Below are 21,017 nucleotides of genomic sequence, written 5' to 3'. Positions count from 1 at the left end.
TTGGTGCCCTGGCTGAGGTAGGCAGGTGGTGTTGTCGCCTGTCTCTCACACTTACTCTTTCCTCCACTGTATTGTCTTGTTAGGAGGGAAGTCACTATGCACAACCCACACTTAAGTTGTCGAAGATTATACTTTACCTCCTTAGGGGGGTATGTTTATAAATCATCTGGAATTCTTATGCTTGGGAGATTGGTCTCTCCTCCCCATTTATTTATTTGATGACTTATATCAGCATGGACTTATGGTTGTTTATTTTATACTTTAGTTAATACCCATTGCCACACCATTTTGCTGTTCTAGCTTTGGGAGCTTTTTCATTTGGTTCCTATGTCCCTTTGTGACCTATACCCCATCATTGAGAGTTTTTGTTGTTGTGTTTTGGATTTTTTTTTAAAGCACTTCCTATTTCTGGCACTACAAACTGCTTTAGACTCACTTTATTTATTTGCTCCATTCATAGACACAGACATTTCTCCAAGAACCCTTGGTCTTTTATTAGAGAACGACATTTAAAAGCCAAACTTTGCTGTGGGGTTTCCCTATTGCTACTGGGGTGTCATTGCTTATAGAGTCTCTTAGTGGACAGAAAAAGAAACTAGATGTATATTACTAGCCCTTGAATATGCACATCTATAAAAATTTCTATATGTTTCTGTCTGTTGCCTATATTATGTTAAATGTGAGTTCATACTAACCTGTCCAACTCCCAAGACAGTATTACATGGACCATTCTGTTCCGTCCCCTTTCCTTGCCTGCAAACTCCCATTCCAACAGTAAGACATTGGCTTCCACCATCCATGATCCATTTACTTGTATGTGTAGTAGCTTCAGCATTGTTAACTGGTACACTCTGTGAGAAACATCTTCATCAATAGAGTTTACTGCTTATGTGAAGTCCCTTTACTGTGATCTCAGAGTCTACCCTCGTTCCCAAAGTTATTTCTACCTGAATCTTTTTCCTCATTCCCTTCAGTGAGGTTATTTCATACATTTTAATAAAGTTGATTCTCAAGTTGCAGTCTGCCTTCCACATTCCATCTCAGCCCCTTGATGTCCTGAATCTTATTTTAATTGCATACTTTTAGGTTCACTGTGCTGTGATTTTTATAGATTTGACATCTTACTGTTCTGTATCTACAATCATAGTAGTATCATTCACTGTCCTAAAAAAAAAAAAATCCAAATTCCTGTGCTAATTAGTGGCCTCAATCATTTGGTTTGACAGCCTGGTGGAGAGTCTTGCCAACTGGTTGCATCTGAAATGAGTTCTGATTCTGGTTACAACTAATGTTCGAAAACAAGTCTGCTGTCAGACCATCACCTGGCTGACACACTAGTTGGGTTGCATCTGTGGTTGTGAAACTAGTTCCTGAGAACAGGCAAAGGTTGACTTGGTAAGATGTGAGAGAATGAGACAGGTGAACTTTATGAAACCTTCCTGTGTGGTGAATATTAATTCACTAGGCTTATTAAAAGGTCAGAAATGAATTAAGATTCTGTTCATAGAGTGATCGGAGGGGTACTTAAGGTCCTCAAATCCAAACCTGCTTCAATCTGCCTGATAAGTCACTTACCTCCAGGTGACTATGCCATACAATGAGGATAATGTGCCACCCTTTTCTTTGCTCAGAAGGTGATTGTGAAGATAAATGGGGGAAAAAAAAGTAGCTTCTCAGGGCACCCAAAGGAGAGAGAGAGAGCTCTTCTGGACTTTTGCCTTGGTTGCTTCTGCTTCTGCATTCTCTTAACATGGCTTCGCCCCTTGATCCTTTATTGAACTGTACCATCTCTCCTTGTGATTCAGTTGTCCTTGTGGGAATGGCTTCTGTACCTCTGCCTTCAGTCTGACTTAAGTTTCAGTTCTCATCTCTCTTTTTGTCCAGCTCTTCTACCTGAAATTCTCCTTACCAAAATCAATATTTTTCAAAACCAGAGTCATCTCAAACCAACTGACCTTCTAGAGTCCTTTACGTATTCCAGGATAAATCTTAGAGTCCTGCAGGTACTGGGGCCCATTTGGGCTTTCCATGATCTGTAACCCGTAGCCCCCAAGTCTCACCGAGCTCCTTTGTGGTATTCCCTGGAGTCTCCTCCATCACACCCTTGCACCACTGAAACAGTTTCTTAATTGTGCCCACAAACCACGGCTGCCCCTCCCCCAGCCTGGCCTCTAGCCTCTTGTTTCAGGGTTGTTGCTAGTCTGATTTTTTTGAAATTAAACTTTTAACTTGGTTTTGGCCTCTAGCCTCTTGTTTTAGGGTTGTTGCTAGTCTGATTTTTTTGAAATTAAACTTTTAACTTGGTTTCTAAAAGTTTTTTCCCAACACTTCTAAATTTATTTTTTAATCTCCTAACCCAATTAAACGACGTATAGTTCAATATACTACATATTCTTTGTTGCTTCTGTGCCATTCTCCCCCTCCCCACCCTGACTCTCATCTTAACCAGGGTACGTTTTAGAGGTAGATTTAACCTTGCAATGGGAACGTGCATGGGCAGTAGCTTAATATAAGAAGACCTTTCCGGCAGACCTTCTAAATGTCTAAGAGGTCCACCTGTTACCTCCCAGGCCTTATGCCTAGGAACCCGTTTAAGTCTTCATCTCCCTCCACTCTGCAGCACTGGGCTTCTCCCAGTTTTGAAGCTGTTTCCTCCCATGTCTTATGACCAAGAACTTGGGTGAGATCTCCCATCTTTCAGTTTGCAACTTCTCTGATTCTTCTTTCCCTCAAATCCTCACTGAATTTGCTCTTTCCTTTCTTCCTTTCCTGGGCTCTTTCTTGGAAGTTTCATGGCCCTTTAATGATCACCTTTTTGAGAAAAATTCCCCAATTAATGACTCCAGTCCTATCATTACTCCACAGTTTGCCTTTGTTTCCAACTTCTTGCCAGATGTTTCTATTTGAGTACTTTTGTGTCCAAATTTAAACTCATTTCCTTCCTATTAAAATGTGTGCTTTCCCTCTGAGTTCCCTGATTAATGGCAATAGAGGTTGGCAGATTTATTTTTATCGTAAAAGGCAGACAGTAAATATATATATATATTTTATTTGTAGGTCATATGATCTGTCACCACTACAGTCATGTGTTGCTTCATGATGGGGATACGTTCTGGGAAATGTGCTGGTAGATGATTTTGTCACAAGACATCACAGAGTGCACTTACACAAACCTGGATGGTAGGCAGTCACTGAAGCCGGCTTCCTGATGCAATCAGGACATGTGCAAGGCCGCTGCTGGGATAAGCAGTGGGCTGTGTCATGGTAAAATGTTTTGTTTGTTTTTATAAGTAAGAGTACACTCTAAAATAATAACAAGAAGTATACAATGGGCTGGGTGGTGGTACACGCCTGTAATCCCAGTAGTTTGGGAGGCTGAGACTGGAGGGTGGCGAGTTCAAACCCAGCCTCTGCAACACTAAGCAACTCAGTGAGACCCTGTCTCTAAATAAAATACAAAATAGGGCTGGGGATGTGGCACATCCTCAGTGCCCCTGAGTTCAATCCCCGGTACCTAAAAAAAAAGTGTACAATAAGTGCATAAAACCAGTTAACACTTACTATGATCAAGTATTATGTATAGTACATAACTGTGTGTACTATACTTTCATATGATTGGCAGTGTGGCAGTAACCCTGGTATCACTTCAAACAATGCATTGTATAGGAGCATTACCATGGCTAGAACGACATTAAGTGATAGGAACTTTTCAGCTCCATGATTGTCTGATGGGACTGTCATATCCTTGGTCTGTCATTTAGAGAAAAGGTATTAAGTGGCACACGACTATAATCATTTCTACCTTTAGTACAAATTAGCCATAGATGTAAATGAAAAAGAAGATGACTGTGTTTCAAACTTTACTCCCCAAAATAGCAGCACATTTTTGGAATTGGCCTGTAGAGCAGTTTACTGGTCCCTCTTCTGAGTCACCCAGGCTAAAGTTCACTTCTCCCTTGACCTGCTGACTGCTTCTGTTTGTTCTCTTCAGAAGGTTTTTAATTTCCACTGATTTTCCTCTTCTGATTGTTCACATTTCTAGACCAGAGCCGTCTCCCTGTTCATTGGTCTTGCAGATAAAATGCTCCTCCTACATGTTAATCTCCATCATCATAGGTTATCAAAAATCTCTAATGATTCCCCATGGTCTGCATCACAAGGTAAAGAGCCTGTGGGTGCAGCTTTTCCTCTGATTTAGCCTCTGGCCTTCTCTCTTCTCTAAATGACGCGGCTATAACCCACTGCTCTAGTGTTGTGCTCTGATGCCGGCTGCCTTCTCACCACCTGCTCCTGACTCTGGGTGGTCTCACCTGCCACTCACTGAAGCTCGCCTTCAGGCCTCAATGCAAGTACTACCTCCCAGGTGGAGCCTTGCCCCAGCCCAATGATTGCTCCTTCTCTTGATCTGAGTAGTACTTTTGCTGTGGCCACTTGTCTGTTCAGTTGAGACCACAATGGTGAAAATTTGTATCTTGGTGCTGAATCTCCCTCTTCATCTGAATTTTGAGAGACTGCTAAGGATCGCCCACTAGATGCTCAGTCCAGATGGATAGTGATCATGCATTGAACTCCGTATCTTCCTCCACATCTGCTCATTTCCTTGGAGCCCATCTCAGTTAATGGTGCCAGGAGTTGTTGTTGGCCCTGGAGACTCCTTCTCTTTCAGTTTGTGTCCCCTGTCTGTCAATTACAATGTCCAACTGCTGCTTCCCAGCCCCATGTATTTCCCCTCGGACCCCTCTTCTGCTGACTTTATCAGGTCCCCACTATCCTTCCTTAAGACCATTGGAAGAGCCCTTGACTATGTATCCCCACCACCAACTTATCTCCCCTTATCACCCCACATTCTAGCCGTAGGGATCTGACATACAGGTATGATGCTGTGACTTGGCTGATTGAAGCCCCTGAGTGGCTCCCCATCACCCCAGGGTAAGGCCCAGCCTGCTAGCGTGTCATGAGGCCATCCTTAATCCGATGTGCTTTCCTCTCCAGCCTTTTTACTGCCATGATGATCCCTGACAGATCCTCTGAGCATTTGTGTCTCCCCTTCCCTAGTCCCCTTCCCTAGTCCGCATAGTGCTCCCAAACCAGTCCACATGGAATATTGCTCCCTGAATTTCTAGGCTTTGCATAAATATTCCTTGTTTTGTGGAGTTTTCCTCTTCTTCTCTCCAAAAGACTAAAAGGAATAACAGTATTACAACTACTACAGATACTTGGCCTTGATGTATTTTTCCAAGCCTTCCAACCATGACTTAGAGAAAGAGCAGTGAGCAGTTAAGTGGATGAGTCTGTAAAACATCTTGAGATGTTTACATATGCAAAATATGCAGTTTGGGCTTTTGCTTTCTTTAGTTTCACTAGGGTTTTTACATCCTTCCTCCATTACCAATGAGTGATAAGAACCGATGCTGTAGAATAATTCTGGGTTTATTTATAATCCTGTTTTTGAACCTGACATCTTTAGTCTAAAACATGTTAGTATGGGGGCAGGGCAGGAAGGGATCATTATTTCATGGCAAATATTTGAGACACCTCTAAATTTTCTATAAATGTAACTTAGCATCAGTGGCAAAATTTACTAGATTCTCCATCGCCTAATATTTTTTCTTTCTTGTGGGAGTTCCCCTCAGAGAAGGAGGCTCAGTGTGGGGCTGACAGCACTCATCAAGCAACCCACAGAGGTGAAGTAGGAAGGGGCTGCAAGGCAAAGCTGCTGAGCAGGAAGAGCCAGCCTGGGTACATTCCTCCCTTTTAGCCAGGGTCGCAAGGAAACCTGTCCCTTTCATTGAATACCTTTTTCTGGCGGGGACAGAGTAAGTAAGCTTCTTTTCTGGAAGCAGGAAAAAGATGGGCTCATGCAGAGAGTGCCTGTTGGAAATGTTCTTTGATGTGCTGAAACGTGGTATGGGGAGGGCACACATCAGTGGGGTTCCCCTCTCTCACTTCAGTGCCTGCTGTGGCATGAGTTCCTTTGGGGTGCCTTATTGGAGGAGGAAAGTACCTTCTCGGTTCTGGAGGGAGAGTCTTGCCTGGAGGCCTGGAGCTATTCTGAGTCCTCTGATGGTTTCTAAGATGAGCATTGGGCTTTTTCAGAACTTGGCCCACTCTTCTTGGTCCATGAGGGTCATTAGAAGCTCTGGACCTTTTGTTGGGCCAGGCACATCCCTTCAGATCCTCTGTCTTCATTCACCAACGTGCAGAATTAAACTACTTGCATGATTAGGGGAAGGAGTTGTAGCAGAGTGTTTTGAAAAAGCTAAGATGTCCTTTATCTTCATTTAATTGTTATTTTCAATCTTTCAGATATTGGAGTCAAACATGTAGACAGACAGACCACTACCATCATGACATACACTTGGTCATTTGTACCTTTAATCCTCTCTTAGGCCTCAGAGGTATCCAGTCTTAACTGTTTATTCCTGACTTTTAATGACGGATGGAAGAATTTTGAAAATTTAATTTTATTGTAAATGAGTATTATTTTTGCAGGAAGGTAGACTTTTTAAGCTAGGACATAGGGAGAATGGGCTCTGGAGTTGAAATAATTCTAAATTTAAATTTATAGTACCTTCTTGGATATGTTTAGCTGGGGGCAGAGAAGAGTTGTCATGAGCTGCAAGTATGTATTTTAAAATCAGATTTATTAGTGGTCTTCAACTGCCTTTGTGTGCTCTGTGGAGTTCAGAAACTGTCTGACTTGATCATACACTGTTGGATATCAAAAGGACCGAAAAGCTCCATCCACCTCATTTTTGAGGTGCAGAAACCAGGTGATCTGCTGTTAGTGTCATGACCACAGTCTGGAGCTCTCCCCATACCCTCCACCTCACACAGGGTCCAGACTTAGCAGGACAGGGATGGATTAATAATGCTAGTATTTTCTTTCATCTTCGACTGGTTGGATTTAACAAGCCTCACTTTTCTGTTCAGTTTGTGACATCATTGTTTTCCAGTTCTTTTCTTTTAAATCTGTGATACTTCTTAGCAGGCTTTTTAACATACAAAACTGGGTTTGGTTGTTTTAGAGGTGAGAGTGGAAAGTCAGCAGGTACATAGTGTTTGCTCAGTCACCTCCTGTTCCTCTAAAAGCCTTCCTACTCGAGGGATGGGTCTTGTGTCTGCATCACGTGGCACTGACGTGGGCTCTCCCCGTAGCTGACTCATGGGACCTGAACTGCCTGCACATTCCATCGGTCCCAGCACAGACTGGCTTGCTTAGCAACTCTAGCCTCGTGCTCCCACAAGGAGCAGTTGAGCAACACCATCAGGCTGGTGCCACCCCCTGGCCTTGGCAGTGAGGAGGCAAGACTAGCATCCTGGGTAGTAGTTGGTGGGGAGCACCATTGGGAGCTGAGGACATGAGTCTTGCCTGGGGTCCAGGGAGATGGGTGATGTGATGACTTTGTATGTCAGAAGCCGGGGCAGGCTGGCTGTGGGTTCAGCTGACCATAGTAGACAGACCTATAGGCCATGCAGTCACAGCAGCGTTGAGGGATACTGGTGAGGCCCCGTCGGAGGGTCTTTCCAGCATCTGCATCTTGGCTTAGCCTTCACTGCTCGTGTGACCTCAACCAATTCTGTAACCTCCCTGAGCTTCCATTTTTTCCCATCTGTATGATGGATGGGGAGGTGACACATAACCTGCAGGTTGGTGAAGGTAAAGAGATAATATAGATTAACCACTTAGCAAATTGACAGAGTTTCAAATGAAGCTGTTATTTTATTATTAAAGAACAAGGTGTATCTCCTTGTAGGTTATTGGTATAATCCTGTAAGGTTTTTATTCTTCCTGTAGAAATTTGAACTCTCATTTTAAGCCTGTGAGTTTCAGCTTGAAGAGAATCACGAAATGCTTTATCATGTTTTTAGATTCCCTTGTTATTAATCCCTTGCATGACACAGAAAAGCAATAGAAAAGGGCTACCTGGCCAAGAATTTAAATTTTGTTGACTTTTCTGTCACAGAGAAGACAAAGCACTCTATGCTTACGGTCCGTAGAATCTAGGTGAACCTTCTATCTTTGGCCAAATACAGGATTGTTTTTTCTTTTAATATGTTAGGCTGAGATGAATATTGAGTAGCTAGGCTGATAGATACCAGGCTGAGATGAAAATTGAATAGCTAGAGGTTTCCTGTCTGTGATCAGTTCTAATGCCTTTTATGAAGGGCAATGGTTGTAAATTATTTCCAGTTAATTAAATGAGTTTTTCCTTGAACCCCATGTGTAGGACTGTATCCAAGCCTTTTTAAAATCATGGAACATTAGGGCTAGTAAGTTGTTTTTTTTTTTTTGTTGTTGTTGTTGTTTTGTTTTAAACACCTTTGTTTCATGGGCCAGTGATGTGTCTTGTCATCACTTCTGCAAAGTGATGCTAAGGCAGAGCAGATGTTGGCCAAGAAGGGTGGGATGCTTGAGATCTGGTGGATTCATCAAGCTAACTGAATGTTATTCCTAATCATTTGGCCTATGTAGTCTGTATGCCATTGATATTCCTTGGAGCCATCTTGGAATGCTTTTATTTATTTACTTTTTCAAAGTGCTGTCACATAGTATTTTATCTTGTAGTAAATATTATCAATCCTATTTTAGATGTGAGGAAATCAAGGTAGTTATTTGGTCAAGGAATTCTGCTGGGCCCCTTGGGGCACATAGTGTCAGATCCTGCCAGAATGGGCTTACAGATTTATTGCAAGCGATGAGATATAAATACATGAACATTTAGCTAACTGCATAAGGTGTAGGAGTATTTAAATATTAGTTGATACAGGAATTTTGAGATGGGAGGGATCAGTGTTAATGTCAAGACCTCTTTGGCATTAGTTCCTTCCTTCTGCCCCTAGGCTGAATCCTCTTCCTCATGTGTGTTTAGTGACCTGTCCCACCTGCAATGCTAGAGAGCTGCTCTGGGAAATCCTGAGTACCTAGCAATGGTCCCAAACCTGGGAGTCATTCAGAGAAAGTGTGAATGAGTGGACAGATAGATGAAGTGAGCAGATAGAAACTTCCTAAGCAGAGCACACACCGAGAGCAAAGGTGTGGCTATAGGAGTCAGGCCTGACTAGAAGAGCAGGTTCACAGAATGGAATTTAGAAAAAGAGGTTTGGGTATATTGGGGGGGGGGAATCAGCCCAAGAGGAGCCCAGTTACCCTTGAAAGCCTGATGGAGCAGAGGAGGTTTTATTCTGAGGGCTCTGTGAAACCAGAGGCTTTGATGGGGGAAGGACGACACTTTTGAAAGGGTCCTTGGCAGTCAATGTAGACATGTTTTGCTTGTTTATTTGGGCAGGGGTGTTGCATTTATTTTCTGGTTTTGTTTTGCTTTATTTTGGGTACTGGGAATTGAACACAGAGGCACTTAACCACTGAGCCATATCCTCAGCACCTCCCCACCCCCTGCTCTTTTTTCCAAGACAGTGTCTCCTTAAGTTGCTTAGGGCCTTGCTAAGTTGCTGAGGCTGGCTCTGAACTTGCAATCTTCCTGCTTCAGCCTCCAAAGTCATTGGGATTACAGGTGCGCTCTACCATGCCCAGTTTTAAGGGGTGTTGCATTTTTGGAGGACAAAGTATGAGTGAGGGAGACAGATCCTCTACTGATGGAAAGACACCGATGCTCAGGGTATGTCCAGCACAGGGTGGCTCCAGGATTTCTAGCCAGGAATCTAGAAGAATGGCATTCCAGTGATGACAACTGGACGCTTTAGGGGAAAAACATAGGATCAGAGTCATAAGAGCTTTGAAAATTGGAATCAGCTGCTCAGAGAGTATTTAGCTCAGGAATCTCAGGTGGTGGTCCATAATATGGCTATGTCAGAGTTACCCCTGGAACATTTAAAAACAGCAGATGCTTCTCCCCTACTTTCTCCAGAAATTTTGAAATCAGCATATTGTTAGTGGAGCTGGAGGTCTGTATACTTAACATTCCTCTCCCATGATTCCATGCTACAGAGAGGCTGAATGGTTTGCCCAGAGTCAGACCAGATAGGATGGAGTTAGCGCTAGGGCCCAGATCTCCTGTGGTGTTGCTGTTATTTGGCCACATGCAGAGGGTAAAGCTCCATAGGAGGTGTAACATTTGAGGCAGCATTGATTCATATAGTTGCAAAATGATTGCTTCTTCATCAAAGAGGAGGTTACTTGGGACTCAAACTCAAGGGACAAACTGCAATGAAGATGCACGTTAGGAATCATCTAGCCGTGAAATGCTTTCCCCAGGGATTGCTGTAAGCCAGGCTCTGGGTTGATCTTCTAGGATCAAAGTACAGAATACGAGAAATAGAATTTAAAAAACCCAGAGAGCTGAAGCCATGTGAACGGACAGATTTTCTGATGGGTAGAGGGTGAAAGAAAGAGCACAAGGCAAAGGACTACTGGTGCTATTTGTTTTGGTGAAATATGGAGACAAATTATTCCCATCATGCTTATCAAGAGGTTTTTATCTTTTTAAAAAATGAGATATTATTGATATGAAATAAATGATGCATAGTTAAAAAATGAAAGTTTAGAATCCGTGTATTTGCAGTCAACTGATTTTCAATAAAGCAAGTATTTACATTGGAGCAAGGAAAGTCTCTTCAATGAATGGTGCTAGGAAAAGTGGGTATGGATGCAGAAGAAAGAAACTAGACCCTGTTGCCTGGCAGTGGTTCTAATCTTGGGAGTCATTTAGTGAAGGTGTGAATGAATGGATAGATAAGTAATGGAAGATCTAGAAGCTTCCCAAGCAGAGCACACACCAAGAGGCAAACAAATCCAATACATAAATGTACAGACTGAAATTATTAGAGGAAATTATTAGAGGAAAGCATGGGGGAAATGTTTTAGGACATTGGTCTGGGAATTCTTTTTTTAATATAATCCCCCAAATTCAGGCAACAAAAGCAAAAATTGACAAATAGTTTTATATCAATTTAGAAATCTTCTGCATAGCAAAGGAAATAATCAACAAAGGGAAGAGATAGGCTTCAGAATGAGAGAAAATATGTTCTGCCCACAAGGGGTTAATTTCTAGAGTATATAATATACTCAAAGAACTTAACAGCAAAACAAACAATTTGATTAAGAAATAGATCAATGACCTGAATAGACATTTCTCAAAAGAAGATATACAAATGGCCAACAGCATATTAAAAACATGGTCAACATTACTAATCATCAGGGAAATGCAAATCAAAACCACAATGAAATACCATCTGACCCCAGTTAGATGGTTATTATTAAAAAAAAAAAACAACAAATGCTGGTAAGATTGTAGAGAAATAGATAGAGCATTAATCTCCAGGATATTTAAAGAACTCAAAAAAATTAACACCAAAAAACTAAATAACTCAGTCAATAAATGGATCTCTAGCAATTAGAGAAATGCAAATCAAAACAACGCTGAGATTCCTTATCATTCCAGTCAGAATGGCAATCATCAAGAATACAAGCAACAATAACTGTTGGTGAGGATGTGGGGAAAACACTCATACATTGCTAGTGGGATTGCAAATTGGTGCAACCACTCTGGAAAGCACTATGGAGATTTCCAAGAAAACATGGAATGGAACCACTCTTTGGCCCAGTTATCCCACTCCTAGGTTTATACCCAGAGGACTTCAAATCATCTACTATAGTAACACAGCCACATCAATGTTTATAGCAGCTCAATTCATAATAGCAAACCAACCTAGGTGCCCTTCAACAGATGGATGGATAAAGAACTGTGGTATATATTTATACAGAATGGACTATTATTCACCTTAAAGAAGAATGCAATTATGGCATTTGCCAGTAAATCGAAGGGAGTGGAGAATATTATGCTAAGCAAAATAAGCCAATCCCAAAGAACCAAAGGTTGAATGTTTTCTCTGATATGCAGATGCTAATTCACAATGGGGTAGGGGTGGGGAATAGAGGTATTTTGGACTTAGACAGAGGGAAGTGAAGGAGGGAAGGGGGTATGGGGGTAAGAATGATAGTTGAATGGAATCAGACCTTATTACCCTATGTGCATGTATGATTACATGACCTGTGTAACTATATCATGTATAACCAGACGAATGAGAAGTTATACTCCATTTATGTATAATGTGTCAAAATGCATTCTGTCGTGTATAACTAATTAGAACAACTAAAAAATATTTTGAAAAAAGATTGTGGAGAAAGGGGAACTGTCATACACTGTTGGTGGAAATGTAAATTAGTACAGGCATTATGGAGGTTCCTCAAAAAAAAAAAAAACCAAACCTAAAAATAGAACTACCATATGATCTAGCAAACTTTACTTTGGGGTATATATATCCAGAGGAAATGAAATCAGTATGTTGAAGAGCACGTGTATTGACTTGTGTGTGTATTAAAGCACTATTTATAGCCAAGATACGGAATCAACCTCAGTGTCCGTCAGTGAATACATGAATAAGGAAAATCTATATGTACACAGTGTAATGTTGAATATTATTCAATAATAAGAAACAACAAAATTTTGTCATTTGTAGCACATGGATGGAACTGGAGGATATTATGCTAAGTGAGATAAGTCAGGCACTAAAAGACAAATGCTTCATGTTCTCACTAATATGTAGAAGTTAAGTTGATCTCAAAAAGCAGAAAATAGAACAGTGGTTGCCAGAGACTGGGCATTTTTTTCATGTGCTTAGTGGTCAGATGTGTATCTTGTTGAAAAAGGGTCTATTCAAATTCTTTTCCCATTTTTAAAATGGGGTGGGGGATGGGGAGGAATGTCAAGAGGATGGTTCACAGGAACAGGAGAAATTATTTCTAATATTCTTTGGGATAAATATGTTTGACAACAACTAATTGAATATATTTCAAAATAGCTAGTAGAGTAGATTTTGAATGTTCCCATATAAAGAAATACCTGAGGTGATGGTTATGTCAGTTACCTTGATCTGACCTTACACATTATATACATGTATTGAAATGTCACATAGGACCCCATAAATTTATGCAATTATTGTTTGTCATTTAAAAATATATTAAAAAAATATAACACAAACAATTAAACATAATATTACTATGTGACCAAAAAGAAAATTTAGAACATTTTAATCTCCTTTAAAAGAAATAACATTAACAGTTTATCCCCACTGCCCTTTGTCCCTCTGGCCCAAAGCCACCGCTAATCTACTTTCTTTCTTTCACTATAGTTTTTTTTTTTTTTTTTTTTTTTGCCTTATCAGAACATTTCATACAAATGGAATCATATAGTGTGTGGACTTTTGTGACTTCTTTTATTTAGTAAAGTGTTTTCAAGATTCATCCATGTTATTGCATATATCAGTACTTTATTTGTATTGATGAATATTTCATTGTATAGATACATCATAATTTAATTTTTAATTGATAAACATTTAGGTTGTTTCCATTTTTTGACTATTATGAATAATGCTGCAGAGAACATTTTTGTATAAGTTTTTGTATGAACATATATTTTCAGTTCTTTGGGTAAATTTGGAGTGGAATTGCTGGGTGATGCATGCTAACTCTGTGCTTAATGTTTTGATATGCTGCCAAATTATTGTTCAAGGTGACTGATCATTTATATTCCCAACAACAATGTACAGGGTTCAAATGTCCATATCCTTGCTAACACACAGTGCTGTCTTTTTTATTATAGTCATCCTCCTCGGTGTGAAGTATAATCTCATTAGCATTCTCTTATGCTAAAGATGCTGAGCATTTTTTCATGTGCTTAGTAGTTAGATGTGTATCTTATTGAAAAAGGGTCTATTCAAATCCTTTGCCTATTTTTAAAATGGGGCTGTCTTTATATATTGAGTTGTAAGAATTCTTTACATATTCTGAAACAAGTCCTTATCAGATGTGTGATTTACAAATGTTTTCTCCAATCCTATGGATTGTCTTTTCACTTTGTTGATAATCTCATTTGTAGCACAAATGTTTTCAATTTTTTAAATTATTTTTTTAGTTGTAGATGGACACAATACCTTTATTTTATTTTATGTATTTTTATGTGGTGCTGAGGATCAATCCCAGTGCCTCACACATGCTAGGCACGTGCTCTGGGCACTGAGCTACAACCCCAGCCCAAATGTTTTAATTTTGATATAGTTTAATTTATCATTTTTTTGGGTGTTGTCTAAAATGTCATTGTCTAGTCCAAGGTCAGAAAAGTTTACTCCTATTTTCTTCTAAGAGTGTTTTAGCTATTACATCGAAGTCTTGATTGATTTTGAGTTAATATTTAAACATCTTCTGAGTAGGAGTACAATTTGATTTTTTGCATGTGGATATCCATTTGTTAAAAAGCATGTGTAAGAATTAAAAGAGGTGAGGATGCATGTAGCTTAGTGGCAGAGTACTATCCAAGCATGTGCAAGGTCTTGGGTTTAAGCTCCTATACCACAAAATAGAGAAAGACAGAGAGTGCGTGCCTACCTAGGATACTGGTTGTATGTGCTTGGGCTGTTGTGGGGAACTGAGGCTGGAAGGTGGAAAGGGGCATGGTATCTAGGACTATGTTTTATGCTAAGGAGTTTATACTATATAGTGGAAATAAATGGAAACAGTGATGGATTCTAAATGAGGGAATCCACATGGTCAGGTTTTAATTTTTGAAACATCACACTGGCAGCAGTAATCTAGGTGAGCATGGCAATAGGAATGGAGAGGGTGGGTGGATTTAGGAAGGATTTTGAAAGTAGACTTGATGGTGAGGAGCCCAAGCTTCCAGGGTGGGCTTTTGGGTAAGTGGTGGGGTTGGCAATGGAAGAAGGCATGTTGAAATGGAGTTTTTCAGAGAAGGCATAAATATAGGTGTGGAGGAGAGGTCTAAGTTGAGACTTAAAAAATAACTTTGTTGCAGCCTCTTGTCTTTTAGGCTGCATGCTCTTGGAGCTTCTACTATGTTTCTTTGTCCCACTTCTACCCCAAAGATTAAAAAAAAATCTCAGGTAGATGTTGCAATCATGGGTTCAAATCTTCCAATTTGGAAAGAAAAAGAGACTTGAAGAGCAGCAAGATTTAAAGGCAGAGAGAGGTCCTTGGAAGAGCCTGAGGGAAAGAGAAGAGCAAGAGGAGGACCAGGAAAGAGTGGTGTCTTGGAAGCAAGGAATCTGGGAGAGTCATGAAGAAGGGAACTACCAAGAGGATCAGATACTGTGGAGGGATCAGCTGTGGTGATGAAGATGGACCCAGCTTTGGATTCTACAATAGGCTGTGATCTGGGCACCAGAGTTGCTTCAGTGCTGGAGGGAGGCAGAGAGGCAGACTTCAGAGGGTGGCATGCAGGGAGGATGTGTAACATGTGTAATGTTTTATTTATTCTCTTTTTCTGACAATATGGACCTATTGTGGGTGCAAGCAATAGAAAACCCTACTCAAACTAGCCAAAACAAAGAAAGAGGACTGTATGGGCTCAGATAACTGAGAGTCCAGAAGAATCCAGCATGGCCTGATCTATGGATTGAGTGACATCATCAAGACCTGGTCCCCTCTGTCTCCCAACTCTCTCCTTCCTTTTGACTTCATTCTCTAAGTAAATGTGGTGACAATAAGGGTGCCATACACTCACAAGTTTATGACCTTCCAGACTGAAGTTTAGCAGAACTGAGATCTTGTGTCTTCTTTGTAGATCCAGGATTCCTAATTGGATCTACTTGGATTTTGTGCCTAAGCCTGAACCAGGCATTACTGAAGGGAGGGAGATAGAATTCCAATAACTAGATAAAGGGAAGGTGCTAGCTCCAGGCCAGTCATCCTAGCTGGAGGGACTCAGTGCCCTCTTTGACAGGGCCTGGGTTGCGTATCTGCTCTGGAGCTTAGGCAGAATTCCTACTAAACCATTGGGACTACATGCGAAGGAGGGATAGTTCTCAAATAACGTTTAAGTGCTCTTTGCAGAAGCTGCAATGGCTGTGCTAGCTAGAGAGTGTTCATTAGAACTGTAGAGGACTGCACTAGGGTCAGTGAGTTTCTTAGCATTTCTGCTCATAGACAAAGAACTTTTTGATGGAATAGAGGAATGAAATAGGCCAGCTGTCAGTTGGCTGTCACTGGGGCATCCAAGCAACCACCATGAATAAATGACAACAGCACATCAGCACTGTATAGATGGAGCACATAAGCTCTAAAGCCACATCTTTCTCTGTGACAGAGTAAGGAAGAAACACATTTTTACATTAAAACCCAGTACATTCTTATACATGTATAGCAAACTGCAAGTAGGAGTTTCAGGGAATGGTGTTCTTTTCCTTATGTCTGAGGTATATTTTTATCTTTCATTCTTTTTCATCTTAAAAATCTCTGTTGTGTACAATCAACTGTTTTTTTTTTTTTTTTTAAATGCCCCTCTGATGAGTCACCTGCATTCTAAGGTCCTATATCTTATCACATCTGTCCCAGATGGACAAGGTTTGACGACAGTATTTGAATCTGACTTGGCCATCCCAATGGTGAGGAAGCAGACCTCTTCTCTGTGGGAGAGCTCCTAATTCTGAGTTGTGGAATCTCCTACTGGCTGTCAGAGTAGCTCCTGACCCATGGGGCTGGAGTGGCCACCTTTGCAGGCCCTTGGGGAAGTTTTGTAGGGTGTTTACAGGTTAGCCAGAGGCAGCCCAGCAGTCTGTCTGTCTGCAGGCTGGCAGCAGCTGCCCCAGTGCCAACAGTAGTTTATGTTGTGAGGTCGAGTGTATGTGTGTTCAGTGCCAGGCCTTTATATTGAAGATGAGGGAGTGACTTTTAAAAATAACATGGTTTTGACTTGAAGCAAGTCAAGGCAGAGTAGAGACAATTAGAGACTAACATCCTGTTTAGTCATCTCTCCAGAGAGCTCTATTTTCAGAACTGTTCTGTAAAGGTTCACAAGTGGTGTCAAGATAGTTAAGGGGATATTGTAAGTTAGCATTAGTCATGATGCAAGTAGTCTATTTGAACACACAGGTATTTTGTAGTGTGGTAACCTCACTGGGAACAGATTTCATGCAAAGAAAGTTAGATTGGTAAGCACAGACTTATAGTACAGAGGTGAATCTTTCCAAGCCCATACAAAACAGTCATCTTTTACTTTAAGAAGTATATAATTGGGGTGTGGTATTAGAATTAAAAAATATGTGGTGGTGACCTAGAGTCAAGAAAATGTCTTGGGGATGTCTGTGTTCGCCTGTGGGTACAATAAAAACTGTAATCTGTACTGTTAAGATTCTTCAGGATTATGTGATAGATGTCAAGTCAGAAATGCTGAATGGAATGAATGAGCTTTCTACTGACAAGTATAATTAACTGATTTAGAACTAATAATAATAAAAAAGAAATGCTGGATAATGGCACCACAGACACTCAGAGAACAGGGAGTCCAGGGGTGGTGAAGGATCTCGTCCAGCTGTGGCCAAGTCACCCTGGAGGCCATGGGCTGGTCTAGAACAGGTATTTTCTTCTATACCATGTGATTTACAGCTTCTTTAAATTTACTGACATGCCCCAAATGACCACCCATGTCCACATTCAGCTTCTTTTGACCATTTTCTTTCAGATGGAAAGTCAAAGTTAGAAATGGAGCTGTGGGTTGAATCTAAGATTTATTTTAGGGTAAATGTATGTATTTGATTCCACAAGCAACTCACACTGTATGGCTTTGAAGTGTTTGTGGATAGTGAGGTTAGCATCCAGTGGGAAGGGGACAGAGCCTGCTGGCCTGGGTACATGGGAATCAGAGCAGATCTGCAGGGTACTGTTCATCCTGGGCACCATGATAGGTAATGGGAGTACACATAGAGGATGGGATCAGGGGAGACTTCAGGCTGTCTGGATTACAGAACGCATGGCTTGAAATCTCAGCTAACGGATAACTTCAAGAGATGTTGATACTCCCATGAACCAGTCAAGAACAGCAAATGAAAAGCTCCTGAACCTCCTTCCCTTGTGCTTCCTTAAGATTGACTAGAATTTGATGGAAATAGACTCTTTAAATTTTTTTACTCTGTAAAACTAAAGATTTGCAGTTAACTTGACACATTTGTTCCTTACCTTGTATGTTGTCATTATTACTCTATTTCATATATTTGCCACCTTGTTTAATAAAATGCTGCTCTTACTAGAGGTGAGCATGGAATATAGATGTCTTGAAAGGATTTCCAAGGAGGTAAGTGCTTCTCTATATCACAAAGAGCCACACATGGAAGATAATAAAATTCAGGAGGAAGGAAGCTCTGAGAAAACATAGGTTTTGTTTTAGATTTGCTCTTCAACCTTTATAACTTGAGTTTTTACTTGTTTCCTTGTTCTTTGACTATTTAATGAAAGATTTAGATTTGATTTATGGTTATAATATATACATTTAGACATTCCTTAAAGAATTATTTAAGGCTTACAAAAATTACTTGAACATTAAAATATAACTCATGGGATTTTTTTCTCTCTTTCCAGGTGGATCTGGAGCCCGAGGGGAAAGTATTTGTGGTAATAACCCTCACAGGAAGTTTCACTGAAGGTAAGAATATGTTTTGGGTGGTTTCTGGTATCTGTGTAATTTTAGTTCATTCTGAGTAGGAATTTTTATCATGGAAATTATTAAAGGGACATTTTATAAAATATACTTTAAAAAACATCAGCATCTTAAATTGGGCTGCTGGACTTTGTTGTCCAACACTCTGTTGGTTTGGATTTCTGGATTAAGGTATTTGCTAAATATGGCAATCTTGTGTTTTGTTCACTAAGTTTATGTTTTTATTCCTCATCATCTTAGCTAAGTATTGTTTTACTGCCTCTTTTGATTCATGCCTATTCAACTCTAATTTGAATTTTTGGTTTTGTGTCACCTTTTAGTTTGTCTGTGAATGTGTATGAAAGAAATGTAAACATGTTCCTATTAGTGCATTATAGGTACACATAATAGTAGGTCCATTTTGACATGATCATACATGTATGGAATATAATTTTCTCCATTTCATTCTCCAATGCTTCTTCTTTCTCTCCCCTTCTCCCTCTCCCTGTTCTCCTTCCTCTACTCTACTGGTCTTCCTTCTTTTTATTATTATTATTTTTAAAAATTGGTGATTTATAGATATGCATAAAGATGGAACTCACTGAGCTATGTTGGTATATGTACGTAGCATAATCTGGTCAATTTCATACCAAAGTTCCTCACTTTCTCTTTCCCTCCTCCTTCCCCAGAATGCTTCCTCTTCTTCACATCTCCCCTCTATTTCACAAGATCTCTCCCCACCTTTCCCCCCTTACTTTGCACCTGCTTCATGTGAGACAAAACAATCCAATCCTTGATTTGTTTAGTCTGGTTTATTTTACTTAATATTATGTTCTCCAGTTTCATCCATTTACCAGCAGATGCCATAATTTTGTTCTTCTTTATGGCTAGCTAAAACTCCATTGTGTATATACCATATTTTCTTTATCCATTCTTCTGTTGACAGGCACCTGGGCTGGTTCCACAGTTTGACTTTTGTGAATTGAGCTGTTATAAATATTGATGTATCTGTATCATTATAGTATATTGATTTTAGTTATTTTGAATAAATACCAAACACTGAAATAGCTGAGTCATATAGTAGTTCTATTCCTAGCCTTCTGGACAATTTTCATACTATTTTTCAAAGTGGTTTCAAAGTGGTTGTACTTATTTGTACTCCTACCAACAATATATGAATGTACTTTTCCTTACATCCTTACCAGCATTTATTATATTTGCATTCTTGATGACTGCCATTCTAACTGCAGAGAAATGAAATATCAATGTAGATTTGATTTGCACTTCCCTGATTGCTAGAAATGTTGAACTTTTTTGTATATATTGGTTGGCCATTTGCATTTCTTCTTTTGAAAAATGTATATTTAGTTCTTTTGCCTATTTATTGATTGGTGTGTGTGTGTGTGTGTGTGTGTGTGTGTGTGTGTGTGTGTGTGTATGTGTGGTGTATTTGGCATTAAAGTTTTTGAGTTCTTTTTATATTCTGGATATTAATCCCCCATCAATTTTGTAGCTGGAAAGATTTTCTCCCATACTGTGGGCTCTTTCTTCATGTTCTTAATTGTTTCCATTGCTGTGTGGGAGCTTTTAATTTAATGCTCTTCCACTTATCGATTCTTGGTTTTATTTCTTGTGCTTTAGGGGTCTAGTTAAGGAAGTCAGTGCCTATGTCAGTATGCTGGAGCATTGATCCTGTTTTTGTGTGTGATATAAAATATATATATATATATATATATATATATATATTCTTTACTTCATTTATTTATTTTTAGGTTGCTGAGGATTGAACCCAGTGCCTCACACATGCAAGGCAAGCGCTCTACCGCTTAGCTATAACCCCAGCCCCTTGCTCCTGTTTTCTTCTAGCAGTTGCCAAATTTCTGGTCTAATTCCTAGATTTTTGATCCACTTTGATTTGACTTTTGTGCAGAATGAAAGATAGGGATCCAGTTTCATGGTTTTGCATATGGACATCCAGTTTTCTAAGCACCATTGTTAAAAATCTCCAATATGTATTTTTGGCATCTTTGTTGAGTACCAAGTTAACAGTAACTATTTGAGTTGTCTCTGTTCTTTTATTCTATTCCATTGGCCTTCTTGTCTGTTTTGATGACAATACCATGCTGATATTGTTACTACAGCTCTGCAGTATAATGTGAGATCAGGTTTTGTGATGCCTCCAATGTTGCTCTTCTTGCTCAGCATATAATCTTATTTTATTCTTATCCTCTAAGGAATTCCATACCTCATTCCCTGCTACTAAATGTTACTTCCCTTTCTCACCACTGAAAGCAGTTTTTTAAATTGAGATAAATTTGTCTGTCATGAAATGAAAAATCAGAAGCGAATAATTTGAATTTTGACAAATGCTCACAACCGGGTACCAGCTCCTCAATTCAAGATACAGAATGTTTCTGTTACTAAGAGTTCCCTATACTCTTTATCAGTCACTCTTGCTGCCCAAAGCAATAAGTATAATTCTTTCTTTTTCTTTTCTTTTTTCTTGATACTGGGAATTGAACCCAGAGGTTCTGAGCTACATCCCTATTCCTTTTTATTTTGAGACTGGGT

The 21,017-nt window shown here is 39.9% G+C and overlaps 1 protein-coding gene across 1 annotated transcript in view; it reads left to right on the top strand.

Moving 5' to 3' along the window:
• The window catches only part of Prkch (protein kinase C eta), a 215,070-nt gene that overhangs the window by 45,872 nt on the left and 148,181 nt on the right, over positions 1–21,017 (top strand). The window contains exon 2 of the mRNA XM_076848338.2: positions 18,389–18,452. Coding sequence (XP_076704453.1) covers positions 18,389–18,452 — 64 coding nt within the window. The remainder of the gene's footprint in view (positions 1–18,388; positions 18,453–21,017) is intronic.

This window comes from Callospermophilus lateralis, chromosome 3, assembly GCF_048772815.1.
Source record: "Callospermophilus lateralis isolate mCalLat2 chromosome 3, mCalLat2.hap1, whole genome shotgun sequence".
Lineage (NCBI taxonomy): Eukaryota > Metazoa > Chordata > Mammalia > Rodentia > Sciuridae > Callospermophilus > Callospermophilus lateralis.
This window is presented reverse-complemented; position numbering and strand designations above follow the sequence as displayed.